The sequence below is a fragment of the Pithys albifrons genome, chromosome 9, assembly GCF_047495875.1.
Source record: "Pithys albifrons albifrons isolate INPA30051 chromosome 9, PitAlb_v1, whole genome shotgun sequence".
Lineage (NCBI taxonomy): Eukaryota > Metazoa > Chordata > Aves > Passeriformes > Thamnophilidae > Pithys > Pithys albifrons.
Window position 1 is genome coordinate 6,903,816 of NC_092466.1, and position 20,993 is coordinate 6,924,808.

At 37.4% G+C, this 20,993-nt stretch overlaps 1 protein-coding gene across 2 annotated transcripts; it reads left to right on the plus strand.

The window, feature by feature from the left end:
* The first annotated feature begins 179 nt into the window (after window positions 1-179).
* FAM204A (family with sequence similarity 204 member A) lies at window positions 180-20,714 on the plus strand. 2 transcript variants are annotated; one of them, XM_071563651.1, is made up of 8 exons: window positions 180-217; window positions 733-1,056; window positions 1,700-1,790; window positions 2,332-2,365; window positions 2,942-3,044; window positions 4,754-4,843; window positions 15,946-16,052; window positions 16,402-20,714. In XM_071563651.1, exons 2-8 carry the CDS (start codon window positions 808-810, stop codon window positions 16,451-16,453), a joined length of 726 nt encoding a protein of 241 aa, XP_071419752.1. In that variant the 5' UTR covers window positions 180-217; window positions 733-807; the 3' UTR covers window positions 16,454-20,714. The 2 variants fall into 2 exon arrangements, with proteins under 2 accessions (XP_071419752.1, XP_071419753.1); XM_071563652.1 differs by having other exon boundaries at window positions 212-234.
* Window positions 20,715-20,993: the final 279 nt, after the last annotated feature.

The following is a 20,993-nucleotide window of genomic DNA, read 5'->3' on the forward strand; positions in this document are numbered from 1 at the left end:
CACAGGACACCCCACACTGTCCCATACAACACCCCACACTGTCCCATACAACACCCCACACAACAAACACTCCAGACTGTCCCAGCCCACGCCCCGCCCCTCCGGGCCCGCCCCGCCCCGCCCCGTTGCCACGGTGACCAGCACGCCCGCTGATTGGCTGCGCGGCACAGCCCAATGGGCGGGCGGGGTGTTCCGGCGGTGCCAAGATGGCGGGCAGGTAAACACGGCCGGGAGGCGGGTGCGGGACACGGCGGGGACGCGGCCGGGGTTCTGCGGGGACACGCCGGGGGCTGGAGGGACGGGGATGCTTTCTGCCTTCCTCCACCCCGCCGTGGAGCCGGTTCTCTTGGCGTCCCTTCCTCCAGGGCGGGTGCCCCGCTCCCCCGGCCTGCCGCTTCCTCCGGCGGGCCCTCTGTCGCCGCTGCCCGGCGGAGGGGAGCGGGTTGTGTTCGCCTGGGAAGCTGCTCGTGTGCAGGGACGGAAGGCGTTCGCTGCAGGGTCGTCCCTAAACTGAAAGTAGCTATAAACAATTCCGAAGGGGCTTAACTTTAAAGAATAAGGAGGGAGGGAAAAATAAACTGTATGGTCAACCTGTGTACTCAAATTATCCCTGACGGAGTAAGTAGTATAAGCTTTGGAACGTGGGTGTCTAAAACATGTAATGATAGTTGGCTTATGAGAAGCTAAAATCCTTCTGATGATGATGTGTTTTGCTGTGTCTGTCTTCTGCAGGTTTTTATCTCGGGATAGATGACCAACATGTCTTTGCAGTGACGTGAAGTGGTTTGGACTTGCCCAAACTGGAAGATGTGGAGTGGGCTGTTACCTCCGGGAGTGAGTGAAAGCGATGTTGATTTAAGTTCTGACGATGGAGACGATTCGCCTGTTTCCTCCTCGAAGAACGATGCAAAAGAAGATCCTGAAAGAGCTGAGCTTTCTGAATTCTCGGGGAGTGGACAGGAAAGTGCCAGCAGTGAACCTGTTGTGATACTGAGGACAGATGAAGCAAGTGAATCTCAGCCGTGCCCTCCTGGAATTTCTGTAAATATCTGGAATGTGCGTATCGTTACAGGTCTCCAAATGAGCTTTAATGCAGTGTACTCAAAGTAGAATGCCTGGTTTTTAGATAACTCAGTATTGATTTTTCATTATACAGTCTGAAATGAACTAAAATATGATCAATGTGTTTACCTGAGATTGTTTCAAGCAAGGTGAATAGGAATTTAGGTGAGAAGTGATTAGGTAGTTTGGTGGTGATGGAAAGCACAGCAAGGAGTTGTTGTAACTAGACAGTTGCATGAAACTTGTGTTCTCAGTGGTTTATGGGCTCTGAGCTTCTTGGTAGCTGTTTTTCTGCATAAGGATTCACAGCTCACTATGTCAGACACTGTAGGGGTGATGCATTCCTGGAAAATGTACCAGCAGAATTGTGTTCTGTGTCATATCCCATCAGAAAATCATCAGATTTGAATAGTCCTGGGATGTAGGGAGGGCAGCAAGTCAGAGAGAGGTGATGAAAGGTTAGAACCAATTCTATTCTAACACCGTCAGAGTTGGATCTTCTTGATTTACAACTTTGAACAGAATAGATAACATAAGGTACTGTGGGTAAATAAGATACTGTAACAGCGTTTCTCAGCACAATATGCAGCTTCTTAAAAATGAGGGAATACTGATTTACTCTTTCTTAATCTTGTAGAAATTTGTGGAGCTTCAGGAGAAGCACCATGAAATGAAAATGCAAGCAAAACAGGAAAACAGATGCCGAAAAAGGAAGCGCCACCGAAAAGGTTGTTTTTATAATTATAGACTTTACTTTCTCAAAATTGAATTAGTGTCAACACATGCTAGTTTGTGGAGAGGAGGTTGGTTATTTTTGTTCTGGGATTTTTTTTGTGCGTTTGTTTTTTATTTAATGAAGAATTACATGCCTAAATAGATGTATTCTATTATGTAGGATTTTATTTTTCCAGTTGTATACAGCACTTGAAGGTCTAGGTTGTAAAGTGCTACTTGAATTGCAAGTAATGTATTAGTCCTCTTCTTAAAAAGGATGTAGAACTTACTCAGTTAATAGTGATTTATAATGGCTACGTGTATTTCAGTAATTCTGTAACCCATAGTTTTGTATATTTTGGTTAAAACTTCCTCACAGATACTGTAGGAATTTCTTACTGCTGAATGCTTTAAGTTCACATGGTCATTGGGTAAAAATCCTACTGTGTTGATCTTTCAAATGAATTGTGACCAATTAGAGCTCTGTAACTTCACTGGATGCTCTGGGGTATTACTGTGTAATGTTGAATTTCTCTTCTTTTTTTTCCCCTTTAGCAAAACAGAAAAAGACTGATGAAGTGACTAAGAGGTATAACCAGGTCAATGTGATTACCTGAGGTCTGTTTTTAGTATCAGGCTGAACTTACAAAAAAATCTTGACCACATGCATGACCAAAGCCTAGTTTGGAACACTGTGTTAAATGTCTGCTAAATTTGTCCATTGTCTGCATTGGGCAACCTGAGGTTGTACCAGTGATTGCTTGATGGAGTGTTACAGCTTGATTGTAAAAATCGAGAGAAAAGCTTTATTTATTGTAACTTAAAATAGACTTAATGTTATTACTGTTTATGTTTTGTGTATAACTGTGCACAACCTCCTGTTCAGGCTGGTCCTCTTGTTTTTCCTCCTTGGGAGTGTTAATTTACAGTTGGACTTGGTTGTTTTAAAGGTCTTTTTCAGCCTAAATCATTCTATGTTTCTTTCAGCTTGCTTTCAGCATTCTGGAATTACAGAGGGGGAGGAATAATTAATTTCCCTTGAATTAAAAACTGAATGGGTGAAGAGAGCATGTCTGCCAAATGGAAGAGTTTATTTTAGCATTGAAAAGGATATTACAAGTTGTGAAAAGGGAACTGGCTGTATTAATGACTTGTTTGTTTTTAGTAACCAACAGTTGGAAAACGAAGAGAAGTGGAAAGAACTTACACAATACTTTGGAATCAATGATAGATTTGAGTCACCTGTGCATAGCAGGGCTCCACAAAAGGTGAATGTTGATGCAAAAGCAGTGTCAGCTTGTACTTGGCAGTAAAGGAACTTGGCCTTAACTGAGACAGGAATAAAACTGAGGCTGTTTGAGGGTAAAGGATGAAGTCACTCTCAGGAAGGGCAAATTTGTGCACATTTTTAATAAATGTCCTTTTTGAATGGTTGCTGTGCTTGCTTTTGAGACAATATCCAGGCTTGATTCCTGTCAGGTTGTCTTTTCTCTTATTGTGAGAGACAGAACACTTTGTGTGTGTTGACATTTTATTTTCTTTTGTTTAGTCATATTTTAACTTTAAAATGTGCCACATAAATCTTTCAGTTGACCCCAGTGGCTGAAGGAATTGAAGGGGCGAATCCCAGCATATATTTTTAGCATATTTATAACACTTTCTGTTGATAAGTATTACTGTGTAACTAGTGATACTTGAAACAGTTGGCACACATAATGGGCAAGTTAAGAAAGCCACTATATTGTGAGTTCCTGGTAGCACTATTAGTTCTGTAGTTTTTCTAGTACAGTCCTGTGTAAGTTCTATGATATCAAATGATATCAAATGTTCAGTTATCCTCCTTTATGATAAAGTTTGGTTTTTTCATTTGCCTACAGTTGGTTTCTGCATGCAAGTCATGAGACATTGTTTGCTTCTTGCTTTTGGTGGCCATTTAGCTGTCATTAAACAAGTCAGATCTGGAGTGAGGCCCAAAGTGTTAAAATGCAGGTGGTTCCCACGTAAGTTCAGGGGGTTTTATCTCTAGTGGAAAGTATGTCTCAATATTTTCAGAAAACACATCTAACAGAATTAGCTATCACTGCACCTTTCAGTTGTTCTTTATTTTTTTTTTTTCAACTACCACCTGAAAAATAACTCAAGTGCAGGGTTTGCAGTTCACTGTTTCTCCAGAATTGTTGCCTTTTTTGCTTTTATCTCTTAAAAGTGTTTGTTATGAAACTGAAATGTGTTTTCTTTAGCAGCATGAAAATTTAAAACCAGTGAGGCTGTAAATTCTCTTTTGTTAGGAGAGCGAGTTTTTTGTGAAATTCTGAAGTTAGTGCCAACTGCTGTGTTACCATTCTGTATTCCATCAGAAACTTTCAACTACAGTTTCCAGGAAATGCTTACTTTTTAATTTTGTGTTATTTGTAGATGTTGCTGTTGAACAAATTATGCTACATTGATCATACCATCTGAAAATAAGAAAATAACCTTTAAATTCTGAAGCTTTTTCATTGTTTTCCATAAGGCTGTTATAATTTTTAATTTATTAGTACAGTGGAGTGGCATTGTGCCAGAACTCAGTTTTTGGATAAAGATAAGATCTTAGAACTATAACGATACAGTGGTAATTGCCATTCTTCATGTTACCTGACACATACATTTCACATTTTGTTTAGAAAGCTCCAGGGATGGAAGAGATAAGACAGATCTTCAGATGAAATTTTATTGTGACAGGCATAAACCAGTCCGTGTAGTTTTTTTAACCTATAGTGTTGTCCTGCACATAAGGTGGAACTAATGCAATGTTTGTGCTCAGGCAGCCTTTCAGTGAATCCCTAATTATACTGTCCATTGCAAAACATAGACAAAGTGATTTGTGTTACCCAGACATTGCATGTTTATGCAGTGTCTTAAAGAATTTAATGAAAGAAGTATTTTTAGAAAGGAGATATTGCCATTAAAGTGTTCTTTACCTTTTTTTTTCCCCTAGTCTGGCCTTGAACTTAGCATAGAGAAGTCTGTGGCTGAAGGTGACATTGCTAAGGCTGAGGAGCTGAGTGATAGATTAGCCATTCGTGAGGTAAGTGGGCTATTAACAAAAACTCTGAGGAGACATTTAGTTCTGTGCATCTGTACAAAAACTGTCATGACTAAAGTAGCTTTGAACATCGTTTGTGGCATCTTTCCTGTTCATAAGCAGATTCCTGTCAGTGCTTGAAGGACTTGGCTACTGATCTAGTAATGCTTGGGCAGTTGTGGCTGTTTAAGAATTGAAAATAAAACCACAAACAATCTCAAGTAACCTTCCTTTAAAGCCTTCCTGCTGACTCCATGAGTCAGGGGAGTTGGTAACTAGTCATCCATGTTGAGCTTTTGATTTTTCTGCATGTTGCAAACCAAGAGTACAGGAGTAGGATGTTCCATTCCTGTCAGTTCCCTGTGCCTCATATTTTTCTTTGCATTACCTCCTCAGTAAGCTTGGGAAGCCTGAAGGCAGGTAGGGAGTTGCAAGCTGAGAGTGAGATGTGCCCAGATAAGGACATACATACCCCAACTTGTGTTCCAATACGTTTTTTCCTGTGTATTTGTGTGATCAGGAGCTGATGGCTGCAAGAATTCAGGAGAAGAATGGGAGTAGATGATTGATTGTCATGTATTGCTGTAGCTTTAGAACTGTATTGGATTTTTTTCTCCTTGTCATAATTTTTTAGTGTATAAATGCATATCTAAAAGCAAATCCAGGTGAGAAAAACACAAAATTTTTTGAGATGTTGTCTTGTTTGTTGGAGTATGAGAAATTTCATGAAGGCTGTGCTGCTCTTTGCTGCAAAAGTTGGACCCTTTTCAATCTGTATGTAGTGCTTAGTGAATACTTAAACTGGTGAGGAATCTCGCAGATACTTCTCTGAATTTCATACAAGAAATAGTAAATAGGTGCACATATGGCAGGTGGTGGCAGATGAAGTGTGTAATTCAAATCCATGAAGGCTGTTTTGCCCCCTACTAGTTGTGCATGAGGGAGAAAATTAGGATAAAAAGATAGTTGGAATAGTTTTGGAGCTAATTAAGGAAAAACCTAAATAAGTACTATTTGAGTGAGTGAAGAAACAATCAATTTTTTAAGCAATCTGATTTGTATAGTTTAAGCTATAATGATTTGAGGTTTATATTAAATATTAGTTATAAATTTTTGCTTTCATTCCTTTTTTTTGCATCTTTTCCATCTCACAGAGGTAGTGAGAGTTTTCTGTCAACTGTGTATGCTTTCAAAATTCAAAGGTATACAAAAGGATTAAGAAAGCAAAGACTCATTCTCATACAAATATTTTAAATGTTTCTTAAATACAGCGTTTTAAATTAAGCTTTAATGTAAAACTGCAGATTTAAATCTGTTTAATGCAATGTATTACAAATGTTGTGGTGGCTTTAAAAACAGATGGTTTTTGAAATGGGAAACACAAGTCCATGGAGTTCTGTAAGGTTGGGTAAAACCAACTGTTCCTCAGGGAGTGCTCTTACACAATCACTGAACTCCTCCATTTAGTCACTCAGGGCAGTTTCTAATGACTGGACTCTTATTTGTGTTGTCACCAGTGATGACAAAACTTCAGTCTGCAAAGGTAATGGCTGTTGACAGTGGCAGAAATGTGTCCTGATAGTGCCTTTGAGTCTGACCAGCTTCTGACTGTTATTTTACCTTTCATGTGTACAACATGAAAAACACTTGCAGTTCTCCTTCACAAATGTCATTATCCCAGCTACTCTAAAGTGGTTAGAGTATCATAATCAATAAAACATACTGAGGTTCTAGTGCAAATTGTTTGACTATAAAAGCAAATTAATCTAAGAAGTTTTAAGGTTTTGTAATATTTATGATAAACTGTTATCTGATTTTGGTAGCCATGGGATTATACAACATCTAGCATATCCCAGGTGCTGCAGCAATGTATTATTATTTGTGGAACATTAGCTCCAAATTGTTGACTTTCAAATATTAGCATGTTGTAATTCTGAAAACAAAATGCTTGAAACATTATTAGTATTCACAGCCTTGACTTGGTTTTGGTTAAGTGGGTTTATCTGAATAAATAGTATGTTGAAAGAAGGAAAACTCAAATGAGTGGCTTGATCTCTCATGAGGAGTTCTGCAGAGGCAGATTCCATGAGAATTCACTGGGGTTCTCTGCTGGTGTAAAGATGTACTCCATTACTCACTGCAAGATACATTTTCCTTTGTGATTTTCAGAAGCTGTATTTTTTTAAATGTATTTTTTAAAATATGTTTTGTTCTAAGGAAGTTGTTCTAACAGTGACTGATTCAGTGAAGCGCTATGGAAAAGGATTGGATTGTGGAAGAGGTTGATTCAACAATCGTTGTTTTGTATACAAGTACAGTTAATATTGCTTTCATGTTGTGTAGTACTGATTCAATACTTGCTTCTCTTAGCAATTTAAAGAAATGTCTCTTTTAAAACTCTTATAGATAATGCTTCTAAGTGAGTTAATTTTTAAAGTATGTGGCTGTTTGTAAACCTCTGACTTCCAAATGCAACACAACGCTGTGAGCCAGTCAGGTATGGAACTCTGGCTGTATTGGAGTACAGCACTTTTGAAGTCTAGAGTAATAAGTGGGTGAATTATTGTTCTTTTATCTCAATTTCATCTCTTTATGTATAGTTTTCATTTTGCTTGGGCAGTGTTACAGGGTTGGGGACAGGGAGTGTATGAGAAGCAGCTGTCTCCTGTTTGGGGTACACCCCCCCCATGTGAAAATTGTTCCATGGGTAGGTGTTCTTTTTGAAATCAGGTGTATGGGGGTTTAATCGGCACCATTTTCTTTTGCAAGAAGCAGTGACTGGAACCTGCTGATAAAGCTTTTGCTTTGAGGCACAGATCCCAGAGTTCTTAAAGCCGTTTCCTGCCTTAATAAGTGAAACTAATTTTTGATGTATAACATTTATAAGCCTGTGAAACTGATAGGGCGGCTTCAGTATTTAGAAAAATGAAGCCAAAAATAAACAGATGATGGGTATAGACAGTAAAAACATGTCCTAAAAAGCAAAGGAATGTCAAAATGATGCTGTCAATATGCTATCATTATGACACAGTGAGAAAGGGGTTTTTAAAATAAAATTCATTCAGAATCAGTGATGACTTAGGCAGTATGCATAATCCAGCAGCTGTGAATGCATTACAGAGTTTTACATCCTCCAAACCTAAATACTACTTCAAGGTTTTGGGTCTTTTGCTTTCTAAGTGGTACTTGTTACAGATTCTGTAAGGCAAATGTTATTGTACTTCAGTAAATGAGGCTTTGGGCAGTATGTTATTTGTTGTTTTCTTCTGCTTTGACAGATAGGTACAAATGCTGATTTTACAACAAAACTTCTCTGTCTAGTAGCATTCCAGGTCTTGAACTGAGAGTTAGAACTTGGACACCTTATGCATGAGACTGCATTTACACATGTGGATTCAGCAGGTAGCTTTTGAGAGTAGCTAGTTACTCCTTTTTTATTGGTACTTGATTTCTCTTCTAAAAATCAGTCGTACTTACTTAATGATGCTGATATTCTGTCTAATCTCTTGGCAAACCTCACTACAAAGCATTAGCCCTTGTCTCCTGTTGTCAGTTAGCAGGGTAGCAGATCCCACACTGTGGTGTCCTTGGCCATCTCCACAGCATGTTCTTTTGTGGGGTATATCCCGTGGTGTAATGGAGAGCACTCCCGACTCCGAATCCCAAGGTTGTGCGTTCGAGTCTCAGTGTGGGGACCGTCCCCTGGCAGTCAAAGCCTCCCTGCCATCCCATCCCGTCAGATCTCGGATGCTCAGCAGGGTCAGCCCTGGTCAGTACCAGGGCCTGTGACAGTCCCGAGGACTTCACTGTCACTGTCCAAGCTCGCTCGGCCGTGGCAGATGGACCTCAGGACTGAAACGGTGGGGCCAGTTCTGCACATGCTGAGCCGCACCTAAAACATCCACTGTGCAGGCTGGAAGGGCACAGGGTACACCCAGGTGGGGAGAGCCCTGCCCAAATCTTCATTCATGAAGTTTGGCCATATAATACAATATCCTGTTTCACCTTGAGGTTTAGTGATCCTGAAATTCTTGATTCTATTATTTTATATATGAGTGAAATTCTTCCTGAAAAGATAGGGGCATCTCTGCATTATGTTGTACAGAATAATTTAGGCCATCAGTGACTTCTCCTTTAGCTTCCAGCTGGAGCATCTTGGTGCTGTGACAGAGGATACAAGATCAGCACTGCTCTGATAAATGTTCAGCAACAACATAATGCAGGTGGGTCATACTACTTGATCTTAATTTGCTGTAGGTTTTCAAGCACAGGTAGACTACTGAATTATTTCTTTCATACCCTGCAATACAGTAATACTAGTATTAAATAACTAGCAATTCATTGTAGTGTGCATGGTATAATATGCACAGTTGTTTATTATTGTAATCCAGTTCCTGTCTCTGTTATCCTGTTCCAGGGCTTTCAGCATTGGCAGAGTCCTTCATGTTTCAGACTTCTGCTTTTCAAGTGTAGACTGGCATACCTAAAGCTATTGTTTGAACATTACATTTGAGGATGACTTGTTTAATTTGAGGGATGCCACTAGAACTGTTAATGTAGGAGTTACCCAAAAAATTCTGAGCCTTTTAGAATGAAAGTTATTGAGGGAATAAAGTTTATGGGGACACTTATCTGGGCTGAAATAAAGTGGTGGTTTGGTGATGCCCTGGGGTGGGATAGCTGAGATCTGATGGTAGCAGGTACTTGGATGTGCATCTGGGAACAGACACTTGGAATTATGTCAACTTTTTAATGCTTTGTAAAAGTCTTTTTGGAATAGAATACTGAGATGTAATTAAGTTGTTCCTACTGTGTTTGTGGGAATCTGCCTTGATTTTTTTTTAATAGACTGAATGTTGATAAATTAGAGCACTGTGTTTGTGCATAGTTGGATGTGTTCATCCCTTTGACTAAGGATGGTGTGTGGAGATTCCTGGTAGTTTCACTTTGGTGTAAATCAGTTTCAGTTTGGAGTGATACTTGTAAAAATTGTTTTCCTAATTAAATCAAATAATCTTAAAAGATTACCCCCCACCACTCCTAATATATATTTTCCAAGCTTTTTTCTCTCTAGGGAAAGAGGTTTTCTCATAGTGCTTTGGTACTCAAGTCATAGTGTGGTGTCTCAAAAAGCAGATTGCAGATTTCTTATGGCTCTAATATTGTGAGAACTAATCTGACTGAAGCTCAAACTTTTCATTTTCCTGTGGGTTTTGTGTGAACAGCCTGGTAGATGGTGCCACATTGTCTAAGAGCACATTGGCCTGAGGGCTGTAACTTGAACATGATAAAGTAGTCTTGACCATATTAGACTTACCTGTCAAAAGGAACTTTTAAAATATTTTGTGATTTAGTGTGCTAAATTACTGGAGTAGTTGTCAGTCTCTCAATAGCAAGGGCTTTTTGACAGCAGTGCTCTCAGTGCTTAGCTTAGTGGCTTCTGGCATTTTGGTGAAGGATTTTTGAAAAGCTGCAATTTATAGGGACACCGATATTTAGTCAAGCTTAAATGAAAGATCTACATTGTAGTTAATGAAGTTAATTGGCCATTCACTGTGTTATCATTCTCATGGCAAGATCAGTCCTGCTGTTTTCAAGTTTGATGCATCCATTCTGACCATTTTCTCATGATCAGATTAGTGTCTGCTGTCTGTACATATATTCAGTCATTTAAGTTACAAAGTGAAGCTGTATAATTTAGAGAGGGAGGTACACAACCAAAATTGTAGGTCATAACTACTGAGAACCATTCTGGAAACTGAATTGAGTTTCCATTTGAGAATCTGGGTAGGATATGATTGATGGTGGTGACGTTACTGTTAGAGATGGACAGGTGTTAGTGCTTGATGATATTCTGTTGGTAAGATAAAATTTCTAAATTCTGTGCTATGGTCACAATTTCTCATAGTGTTTTTAGGAACCTCAAGGGAATGATGCAGTTTTATGGGGACTGTCACCAAGTACCAGTTAACTTGGAAGTCTTATCTGTTGAAGAACCTCCAAAAAAGGAGAAAAAAAAAGCTGCTTTTTTTTATCTGTGAAGGATTTCCTTTCCTGCTCCTAGTAGAGGTGCTTCCAAATACCTCTCCTCATTGAGGTGGTTTTCTTTTAACCTTTAGAACATGGCAGGGTTATCACCTAGAATTACATTCTTATGCTCCCTTAATTATGTATATCTTTTCCTTAACAAACCTTAAAAAAAGATTTCAGATGTTACAAGTCTAATTAAAGAGACAGACAAAGCACAGTTTATACTGTAGATTTTTTCTGCAGTTCAATTAATCAGCATGTTTTCTCTTTTAATTAAAACCATTTTAGTAAATTAAAGCCCACAGCAAAACACATATATAATTTGTTTGTAATTAGCTCTTAATTGGTGGTAGTTGAAGCTTAGCACCCTTGGTTTCTTTCTTCATGATTGCCATTTTATTAGCAGCCAGTCATTAATTAATCTTTTTTTCTAATTAGCTTATAAAACTGTTGATGGCACATTATTGTAAATGTGATTTTAAGTTCAAAGCTTGTTAATAAGCTTTCTTACTTAGAAGAACAGAGATAAAGAAATTGCTGAAAACAGTACTACAGTTCTTTTTTTAAAACTGCCTTTGTTATAAGGGGGCTCTGTAAAGCATCTAACAGCTTATGGTTAATTTTTTAATGCTGTGTTTTCTCATGAATGGAAGAAGTTACTTACATTTAAATGTTTAAGTCTAGCAAAGAGCTAAATATTAGAACTGTTTTCCCTCCTTGCTCCATTCCTCTGTCATCCACATATAATTTGATGTTGTAATACACAGCATAAAAATACAACAAAGGTATTACAAAGTATTTTACAGTGGAAGTTGAGCACATCATTGAAAAGGGACAATTTTCACTGCAAAATCCACTTGGTATTCTTGTTTGCTTTATATATTTTATATACGTCAGCAATGGATAACATTCCATAACATAAAAGAAGAAAATCATTGCTACAGGCAAGCCTGAAATAACTAGATTCATATTTGATGAGAAACTGTAACACTGTATTAAAAGACTGTTTGGCTTCTCTGGTATGGTCAGAGGGTATTTCAAGACCTGTTTGAATATAGATGTTTTGTTGGAGCTTTTGTAGGTTTAACATTTTTTATTTCATCCCTAAATATTTCTGGAGCAGTTCTTGAATTGGTTGTGTCAGAACTTGTATCATTCAGCATTTGGATTGCACAGTCCTATCTGAATGAAAAGTCTTTGCTTTGTGATGCTCCATGTTAAATGTCTTGATTTGCAAGGAAGTTTTCTGGAAGTTACAGTAGATTCTGTTGTAACTGAATAAAAATGTTTACTCCTCTGCCTGAACTTCACATTCCATTTCAACTTCAGCCATTTCTTTGCTTGTTTTAAAAGTGTTTTATGATGCTGTGCGAGAAACACTAGAAAGGGATAGCTGACAAGGAAAAAATTAAAAATTGGATAAAAAGTAAATGAATAATGTCATATTACTAAAAAGATGAGAGGCTAATTTGTGCCGACTTTTTGCTAATTTTGTTCAAGCCTCAAAATGAGGAGCTGTCACCCGTTCTGTGTAGCACTGATGACAGTGCCAATGATCCATGAAATAAGCTGCCGCTGGCTTTGTTCTGATAAGAATGAACAAATCTGCACAATGTACGGCTCCCAGAATCTCATTTTCATACTTGCATGCAGGCTAAAAGAAATAAGCTGTTTGCAGGCTTGATTAATCAGACATTTGAGGGTTTTTTGTCTCTTTGATCTCTTTCGTCTCCTAGGTAACTTGCTTGACATTAATGTTGAGCTTGAGTAAAGACAATCAGGAATTGTAGACCAAACTGATATAAAAATTAAAGACCTTAACACTTTAAGTACTCCAGTAATGGTTCCGCTTTACTTCAGAAAACATCTGTTTTCATTTAATTAAAGAACAAAAGAGAATAGCATAAATATTTTTCGTAGGGACCTGTTATTCCATAAAAAGTTGAAGTATGATAATTGGTATTTTTTTAAATAAATGACTTGAAAGTGTTCAAAAAGAGGCAAAGCTTCAGATATTTGTTACAAGGTAACAATTTCAGATGAGCAGAGAATTTTCATTTATGCTGCATTAAACATCTAGAGTGAGGTATTTGACATGATTATTGGTCAACTTCAAAATGGAAAGGACTTTGCCCTGTAGACACTGTTTGGGGTTGTTTGTCTTAAAATACACATATATATATATATATATATATATATATATATACATAGTGTTACAAGGATGAACCATTATATCAGCTTTACTACCCAGTATGATTTACACACTTTAAACCTGTAAAATTGAAAGGAATTTAAAAAAAAAATGTCGCAGTGCGTTTGCTTGAGGTTATGCAGACGCTTTTACAAATCTTCCAAGTGGCTGTAAAGATGAATGCCTCAAGGGTCTAGCCAGGGCCCTGCTTTTCCAACCAGCTAAAGCCCTTATCTTAAATCCAAGCAAAGTACCATTAATCTTTTTGAAAGACCTTTTATGGCTTTTAATATATCCCAAATTAGAACATTTTACACCCTTGGTTCCTGAAATATGGTGATAAAAAGCCTTTAGAGCTTAATTTTCCTTACTGCGTGCTCTGACCAATTTGCAGTTCTTTGTGATAATGTTTAGACACCTTAATTAAAATGCAGCAAAATATTGGATGTTCTATATGGAAAATGCTGATACTTTGACTACACAAGAAATTGTTGTATATATTTTTATTCATGCTTTCTTACTTCTTTTAAGATTGTATTTTATTGAGTTATCTGATGACCTGAAATGTTAGTGGTTTGGGTTTTTTTAATGTAAAATCCATTGACCAAGCTTTTATGGATTTCTTTTGAGGGGGGCAGTGAGAGAAAATGGATGTCTGGGTGTGGGTGGGAGCAGAAGACATTTAATCTGACTAAAATGTTTGTGTCTGGTTTTATGCAACATTTGTTTTCATGTCTTGCAAATTTGAGTCTATATAGCCTAGAAATGATAATCAAGGCTGCAAAATGTTTCTCCTTTTACTTGCACAAATGCTGCAGAGGATCTTATTGTCCTGTTTTTTTCTGCACTTTTCAAAGATGGAAGAACTCATTCTGTCTTCCAAGAAATACAGATAGAAAGATTTTTCTGCAGCACTTGTGTAGACCTCACTTGTGTATATTTGTATAAGTGCTTAATGGGCCACTAGAATAGAAGGCAATGCTGTTATTCATCACATAGTAAAAGTTAATTTTCATGTGTGTTGGAGGTACAATACAGTTAACAGAGGCATGATTCTGCTGATTGACTTCAGCCATCAGATTGCTCTATTGTTTAACCTAATAATTAGTCCTGTTTCAATTTAAAAGTAAACATTTTTTGAATATTTTAGGTGAGTTTTCTTAAGCATTTTTATACTGCAAGTATGTTAAAGTTAATAGCTGCCCTTAAATATTAAGTGACAGTGCAAATAAAAGAATGTTATGTTTTAGTCTTTGACCTGAGATTTGGTAGTTCAGATGTTGGCATTGGGTTACTGGTTTTATAAAATGTTAATGCTCAAGGGGGAAATTACATAGCTAATATAAAAGTTTTTAAATGGCTGGTCACAGTAATTATTTTGTTAATTGTGATGGTTCCATACGTACATATTTGTGGCCTTATAATGTGCAAATCGCGGATGAGAAACTTGTTCAGCCTTCTTTTTTCCTTTTAACATATTATGCTTATGAAAATGTGTATTTTCCTTTTAAAATATTATGCTTAGCTTTTAACTGCCTGTGTCGTGCTTACTGCCTTTTCTGAAAGCCCACTGCAGAAAGGCAACTTTCTTGCCTCCTGAGAGGACCATGAGGTAGAATAGCTTGTAGTGGTGCTGGTTTGGTTCTTTCTTTTGCTTTGTTAACAAAATGGTCACCTACCTGCTTGGTGGGATAGTTGTAGAAAACGTGTCAGTGCATCTACACCTGAAGGTGTGTTCTTGGTTTCTCTCTCCCCTTACCTGGATAAAGCATTTCTCAGAGTAAATAATTGTTTGCTGCAGATTATTCCAGTGTATTGCCATTAATAATGTAACTTGGACCAAAGTGTTGAAGTGTTTTTTCACTTGCCTCTCCTGTGCCTCTATTCCTTGATGGTGCCATGCCCTTTTGTGGAAATTGAGAATATCCAGTCAGAAATACATTTCCTAATTTCAGTAGGGCTTGGGTGGATTGAAAGAAAACCTGTTTGGCCACATCAGTTTGTAGCAATTTTGGCTAAATGAATTGTTTGCTTGCCTTGAAGAATAGCAGTAACTTCTGAAAACAAATTCCTCCATAATTCAGAATGTCAGGTCATGACAGCAACCACAAAGTGTGGCTAAAGCAAACAAGTTATGAATGCTGATCAAGGAGAATAAACTGGTCATAGCTGACAGTAGCTTCTATCTTTTTTGCTTTATTCTCTCTTCCACCCCTTTGACATTCACTGAAGTGAACTTAATTCTCACAGTTGGGATATGTTTATGGAAGTAAAGTGGTATTTACTCATAGCCTATTACAACTTCCTTTGAAAAGCGTGTGTGTTACCAGACTTACAATCTAAAAGTTAGTAATGTGAAGACTGAATGGCACACAGACACTAAGGGCACTGTTTTGCTTACCTTTGGACAGACTGGTTAAAACATGGTTAGTGGTTCTACTGGAAAATGTGTGGTAGTAGTGTCTCTTCCTGTATAAAATTGTCTTTTTGGGTGTTTTTGATACTGGGAACACCTGACACTATTGTGTTAGCCCAGCTGAGGTCACGGACTGGCCTTAATAAAAGGGACTGTGTGTTTATGTATGTCTGTCTATTTAAAACAAACAAAAGGATCTAGTGGGCTGTTGCCCTTTGCTTTTATTTTTGAAAGTGAAGGGTTTGGTGAAAAGGATTGCTTGTCCCAGCATCCTGTGCCTTTGTATTTCTCTCAAGGCATTCCTGTTTGTCCAATCTAACAGTACGTCTTCGGCCTAATATTTGGAAGATATTTTAGTATCTGTTGTCTTTTGAGAAACAATATCAGACCAAGTAATTTGTGAGGCTTAAATTTTGTATGAGCCATTTGCATCTAATGAGTTTTCCTTTGTTCCTTTTCATGTCTTAGCTTGGTGTGAAAATTGCCAAAGCAGCTGCTTGCCGCAACTTTGTAAAAGCCAAGCAAGAAGCAGAGGCTGCCCAAGAAGCTCAAAAGAAAAAGAAGCTTGCTTGGGGGTAAGTCATTTGAGTATGGAATTAAACATTTGTGGTTTCATTGGCACTACGTGTATACAATACAATCTCAGTTAAATGTTTTCTTAGTTGAAATAGGCTTGTGCTAATCTTATTTGTTTAGTTTAACCTTGGTGGGTTTTGGTGGGTTTTTTAGCAGTGTATCAGACATTTTACAGAGGCTTTATCAGAAATAATGTAGTGGTTCTATGGCTGTGTTTGTCTTCATGTCTTTATTGCAGCATTAAAAAATACATTTTTATTTTTGTTGTTGTTAAGAATAACATGGTTAAATATCTGAAACACACATGCTCATGATTCCTAATGATGTGGGGTTTGTGTTCTATTTCAGATTTGAAGCCAAGAAAAGATGGGAAACAAAAAGCAACATGGGATACATGTAATCCATCCTGTTTTCCTCAGACGTCAAATACCTGTTGTTACTTGAAGAATTGTTGTAGGCATCTTGTTAAATCTAAACATAAAAAACCCCAAACCAAAACCCAGCACGTCAAATACCTTGTATTTATCTTCATGCTGTTAGACTGCACTATCTTGTTTTGGCACTCTCTTATAATGAAACAAAAATACTGTCTAAACATCAATACTGTGTTAAATATATGCACTTTTCTCTTTAAGTATGGAAACCTAAGATAATGCATTGCAGAATGCACTTGGAGTCTGGTAGAGAACTCCCTGAACTTTCATTAAAAGACTTGGTCCCAAGTGAGTTTTGTGGGGTACTGAAGTTATAATGTGTGCGTATAAGGGAAGGGTAATTTTCCTTCTGGGGTTACACCGACTTAATGGAGTAAGTATTACTTTTCTGCTTGAAAGTTTGGGGGGAACACAAAGTAAAGAAAAGCAAAACCACCCAACCTGTTTTAAACCAATATTATTTATGCATTGAAAGCGTTTGTAAATATAAACACAAAAAACTTGTCTGAAAAAGTCCATCCTCCCTCTCCTGGAAGGATCTGGTGCTATTTGTCATGTTGTGGTGCCACATTCTTCAAAGTATTTTAAATTCCCATTTTTCTTTCCTTCCCAAGGTCATCACACATTTTAAAAGTACCAATTTCTTTGAGCAAATAAAATGCAGAAATATATATCTTAGAAAAATATCTGAAATGTGTTATGTTGTACATGTAACTGCACTCCAGATACAAAGCAGATTTTATTCCAAGTCAAATGTTTTACAGATCAATTAGGATTTGAATGTTTATGTTCTAAGATTATAACAGGAATTGATGATAATGTTGCTTCAAAATTGTTCTCAGTAAAAAGTAAGTACACATTCTGAACTAATAACTTTTCTCCCTGAAGCTCTTGCATATGTGTTTAGTCCCCACAATGCCTGAATTGAATTGGTAATGTAAATGTCAGTTATTGTTAACCAAGATTAATACGTCTCAGGCCAAAGGTGCGGTATTAACGTAATGGTGATTTACTGGGGAAGTACTTGAGGCTAAAACAACTTGCCAACAAATAGCAATTTGAAGTTTTACGGCAGCAATTCGGAGAGTTCAGGTTTGCAGTCCAAGATGGAATAGTGCATTTTTGTTCATTAGCCCTCGAGATATTTGATTCTCTTTTTAGCAGAACATCATAATTCTTTCACACAGACGAGAGTTTGCAATATGGTAATCTGCAGTTAGCTGTAATTAGCTGTGATGACAGAGTTGAATACAATTGCCAGGATTGTAAATCAGGGGCTAAACAGGTTTCTGCAGTATAACACCATAAATCTCACACTAGGTTTACAAACCACATTGCTTTAGAACCTTGTGTGGGGAAGGAAGCAAGTGTTATCTCTAAAGTGATTTTAAAGGTAAATTGCATGCTGACGTGTGTAAACACATAGATTACACCATGAACTTCGTCAAGATTTTATTTTGTTCCAGGTTTCCTGTTCAAAAGTTACAGGTACTCGCTGTCCGTTATTTCTGTTGTTTTTAAGCAGCTGGAATATGGGTGTTAGATACAGTTGACCTTTCTGCTTGTTATATACTGAAAAGCAGAATGATGCTGATAATTTAGTGCCAAACACATCAGCAGTATTCCATTTAAGATTTAAATTTTTTATATAATATATTAAATATGCTGTATATTTTTGAAAATCTTTTCAAATCAAGATCTTTATCTTATTGTAAGGATTACTGATTTTTTATATGAAAATGCTTTAAAAGAAATCCAAACCCTCAGAAAGCAGCTATTGCCCAGCCACCTGTAATACTTTTCACGTAACCAATTAGTTTTATGTTAGGCCATTAATCACGTAACTGTTTAGGAATTATGCAGAATATTTGCATGGGGTTACTTGGATGATGAATTTAAAAATGCATTTCAAGCATTTTTATCTACCTATTTGCTTATAATATTAGTTGTTTTCCAGAATTATACCATGCTTGAAAATCTCTGATTAACAGGAAAAATGTAAAAGTCTAATACAGCTTGATAGTGATCATATAAATACATAAAAAGTACATGAATGCATAAATGTGACTTTGATAATGATTCTCCTAAATTGCTGATCAGTTTTGAAGTGTCTTGTATTCCTGACACTTTTTTTTCTACTTTTGCTCTGTAATAAAAATTTTGGCCAAACAAGTAAAAGTGCATTCTGAGACTAAAGTTTTCCTGTTTAACAGTATTAAAACAATCCAAATGCATGTTTTAGTTGATGTAAAGCTTTTTAATCAGCTTAAGTATATAATCTCTTACACTAAACTAAATTTGAAATGTCATAATAATTCTTTAGCAAATGAAAAGTTTGCATTAGCTTCTTGTCTGACTGAAATCTAGAGGAATGTACTTAAATTATAAATTTCAGTATGAATCTCTTGTGAAGCCAAGCATTTATTAGGAGCTCATTTGATGTTGAGTTGGGCAACAGTTAAAAGGCAGCCTTGCCTAAGCACCTTTCTCCCCTCAGAAGTCTTGAAAGACATAAATGCACGCACTAGTTTTGCCCCAGTTTTTTCTCCACCACAGTTTTGTATTTTGTCCAACATTAGTCATGAATATCCTGGGTAGCCTTAAGTCTTTTGAGGAAAAATCTTACAGCTTCCCAAGTGAAGCTCTCTGGCTGGAGTAAACAGGAAAAACTAATGAGAAGGGAATGTCCTCTCCCAGTTACTGTTGTTCTTTGAAAAAGTTGTACCTGGAGCATCCTGGCCTGCTCAAAGCTACCTCTGTTACGCCAGACCTGGTCAGTAAGGCTCTTAACTGACAGAGTGCTGTTACATGGGGAGGTGGTTGGATTGCTTTGGGGTTTACAGTAGACTTGGTTGATGCCAAGTTGATGGCTCTGAGCACCGTTCTGACACCCCTTGTACACTTCTCCCACACATGGGTGTCACATGTTTTCACTTCTCCCATCTCATGTTCTTGCAATTCTGTTGCGTTTTAAGGCCCGCACAATCAAGAAATTCTTTTATCAACTCTTGTGATAAAATGCTGCCAGTTTGAAGTTTGACAGCAGCATACTAATACAATTACTAGTATTTCTTAATACTGCATTCCTGAGCTCCTTAACCAAAGAGTGGCTGCAGGGACAGTTTGACAGATAAAAACGTATATATAGTTGTTAGAGTTTTAATAGTTTTTTGCCTGCAACCATAATCTGTATCATTATTTTTTTTAGTTTAATTCTGTTGGACAAGTTTCAAAGATAAATATGGTGTGTAATAAGTCTTTGCAGCCTCTAATTTGTGAAGGAGTGTCTGTCCAGTTAATACTTGCTCATTGAAGCAAGGGGTTTTGAAATAGCTGAAGTACGAACTGTAATTACTGATGTCTGTTTCCTATTCACCTATGGCTTCTGGCATTTGATCAAAAACTGTAATGTATTGCTTAATCTCAAAGCATTCCCCACTTTCAAAAATATTTACCTCATGAGAATTGCACAGCACTAAATGACCTTAGCAAACCCATAGTAGATTTTTATTTGGCATTGATCATTTGTAGCTAATCCACCAACAAGTATTTTTCCTGTTATTTTTTAATGTTGGCAATTTAGGTATGAATGTATTTATAGTGTGCCTCTAGTGCAAGCTCAAAGCATCTTAAAAAGTATTATATATATATTAAGAAAAGGGTGGGGTTTTTAGTTCATAAATGGGGTGGCTAAAAAGGGGAATACAAAGGTCAAGCAATTTATGTGAGGTCAAACTGCTACCTGGCAGCAAGGTGGCAAATGGAATCTCCTGGATTGCAGTTTGTCAAAGCTGAGGATAACAGAGAGAAATCAGTCTTGAAAAATTGTGAGGCAGGTGCCTAAATCTCTTTGAAAGGCACTGGGAATTGGGCACCTCATTACCATCTGTCCCATCAAGAGAGTAAAAAAACTGGGATATTGAATGCAGATGTTCTGAGTGTCACAAGAGTAAGTAGAAGCCTTAATTTCATTTGAGAAAAGTTGTCATCTTTCTTGTTGAAAAATGCCTGTATTGCTTTGATCTGCCTCCAGCTGTATTTATTATACCATCAAATCTTCCCCGTTTCCTTGGGACTGTGTGTAACAGACTTGAGAGTTTTTCTGTTTCTTTGTTTGGAATCAGATCTGGAATATGTTTTTTCCTCAAAAAGCATAGGAGTTAAACAGATACTGAGAAATGCAAACAGCCAGCTTTATAAAAGGAGCTCTACAGATTTTGTATGTGATTGTTCTTGTCATGCTCATTCTTTGATTATGTTCGTAATTATGATGGGCCCCATCTGAGGAAGAAGAGAGCTGTTTGCAGGGAAAAGACAGTGTCATGACAAGATGTTGGTTGAGTTCCAAATCGGAGAAGCAAGTCAGTTACTGAATCATCATCCTGACTTAAACAGTGCATTCATTTCTCTTGGAGCTTCCCAGGTGTGCTGACTGCTTGACTCGTACAGATAGAAGTGACTTCAGGTCAGTGTAAAGTGACCACAGAGTGAAATGAGCCATGTGTA

Coding starts and splice junctions, on each gene's coding strand:
- FAM204A (XM_071563651.1), top strand. CDS start 808: ATGTGGAGTGGGCTGTTACCTCCGGGAGTGAGTGAAAGCGATGTTGAT. Junction 1,057..1,699: donor TTTCTGTAAATATCTGGAAT/GTGCGTATCGTT, acceptor TTAATCTTGTAG/AAATTTGTGGAGCTTCAGGA. Junction 4,844..15,945: donor ATAGATTAGCCATTCGTGAG/GTAAGTGGGCTA, acceptor TTCATGTCTTAG/CTTGGTGTGAAAATTGCCAA.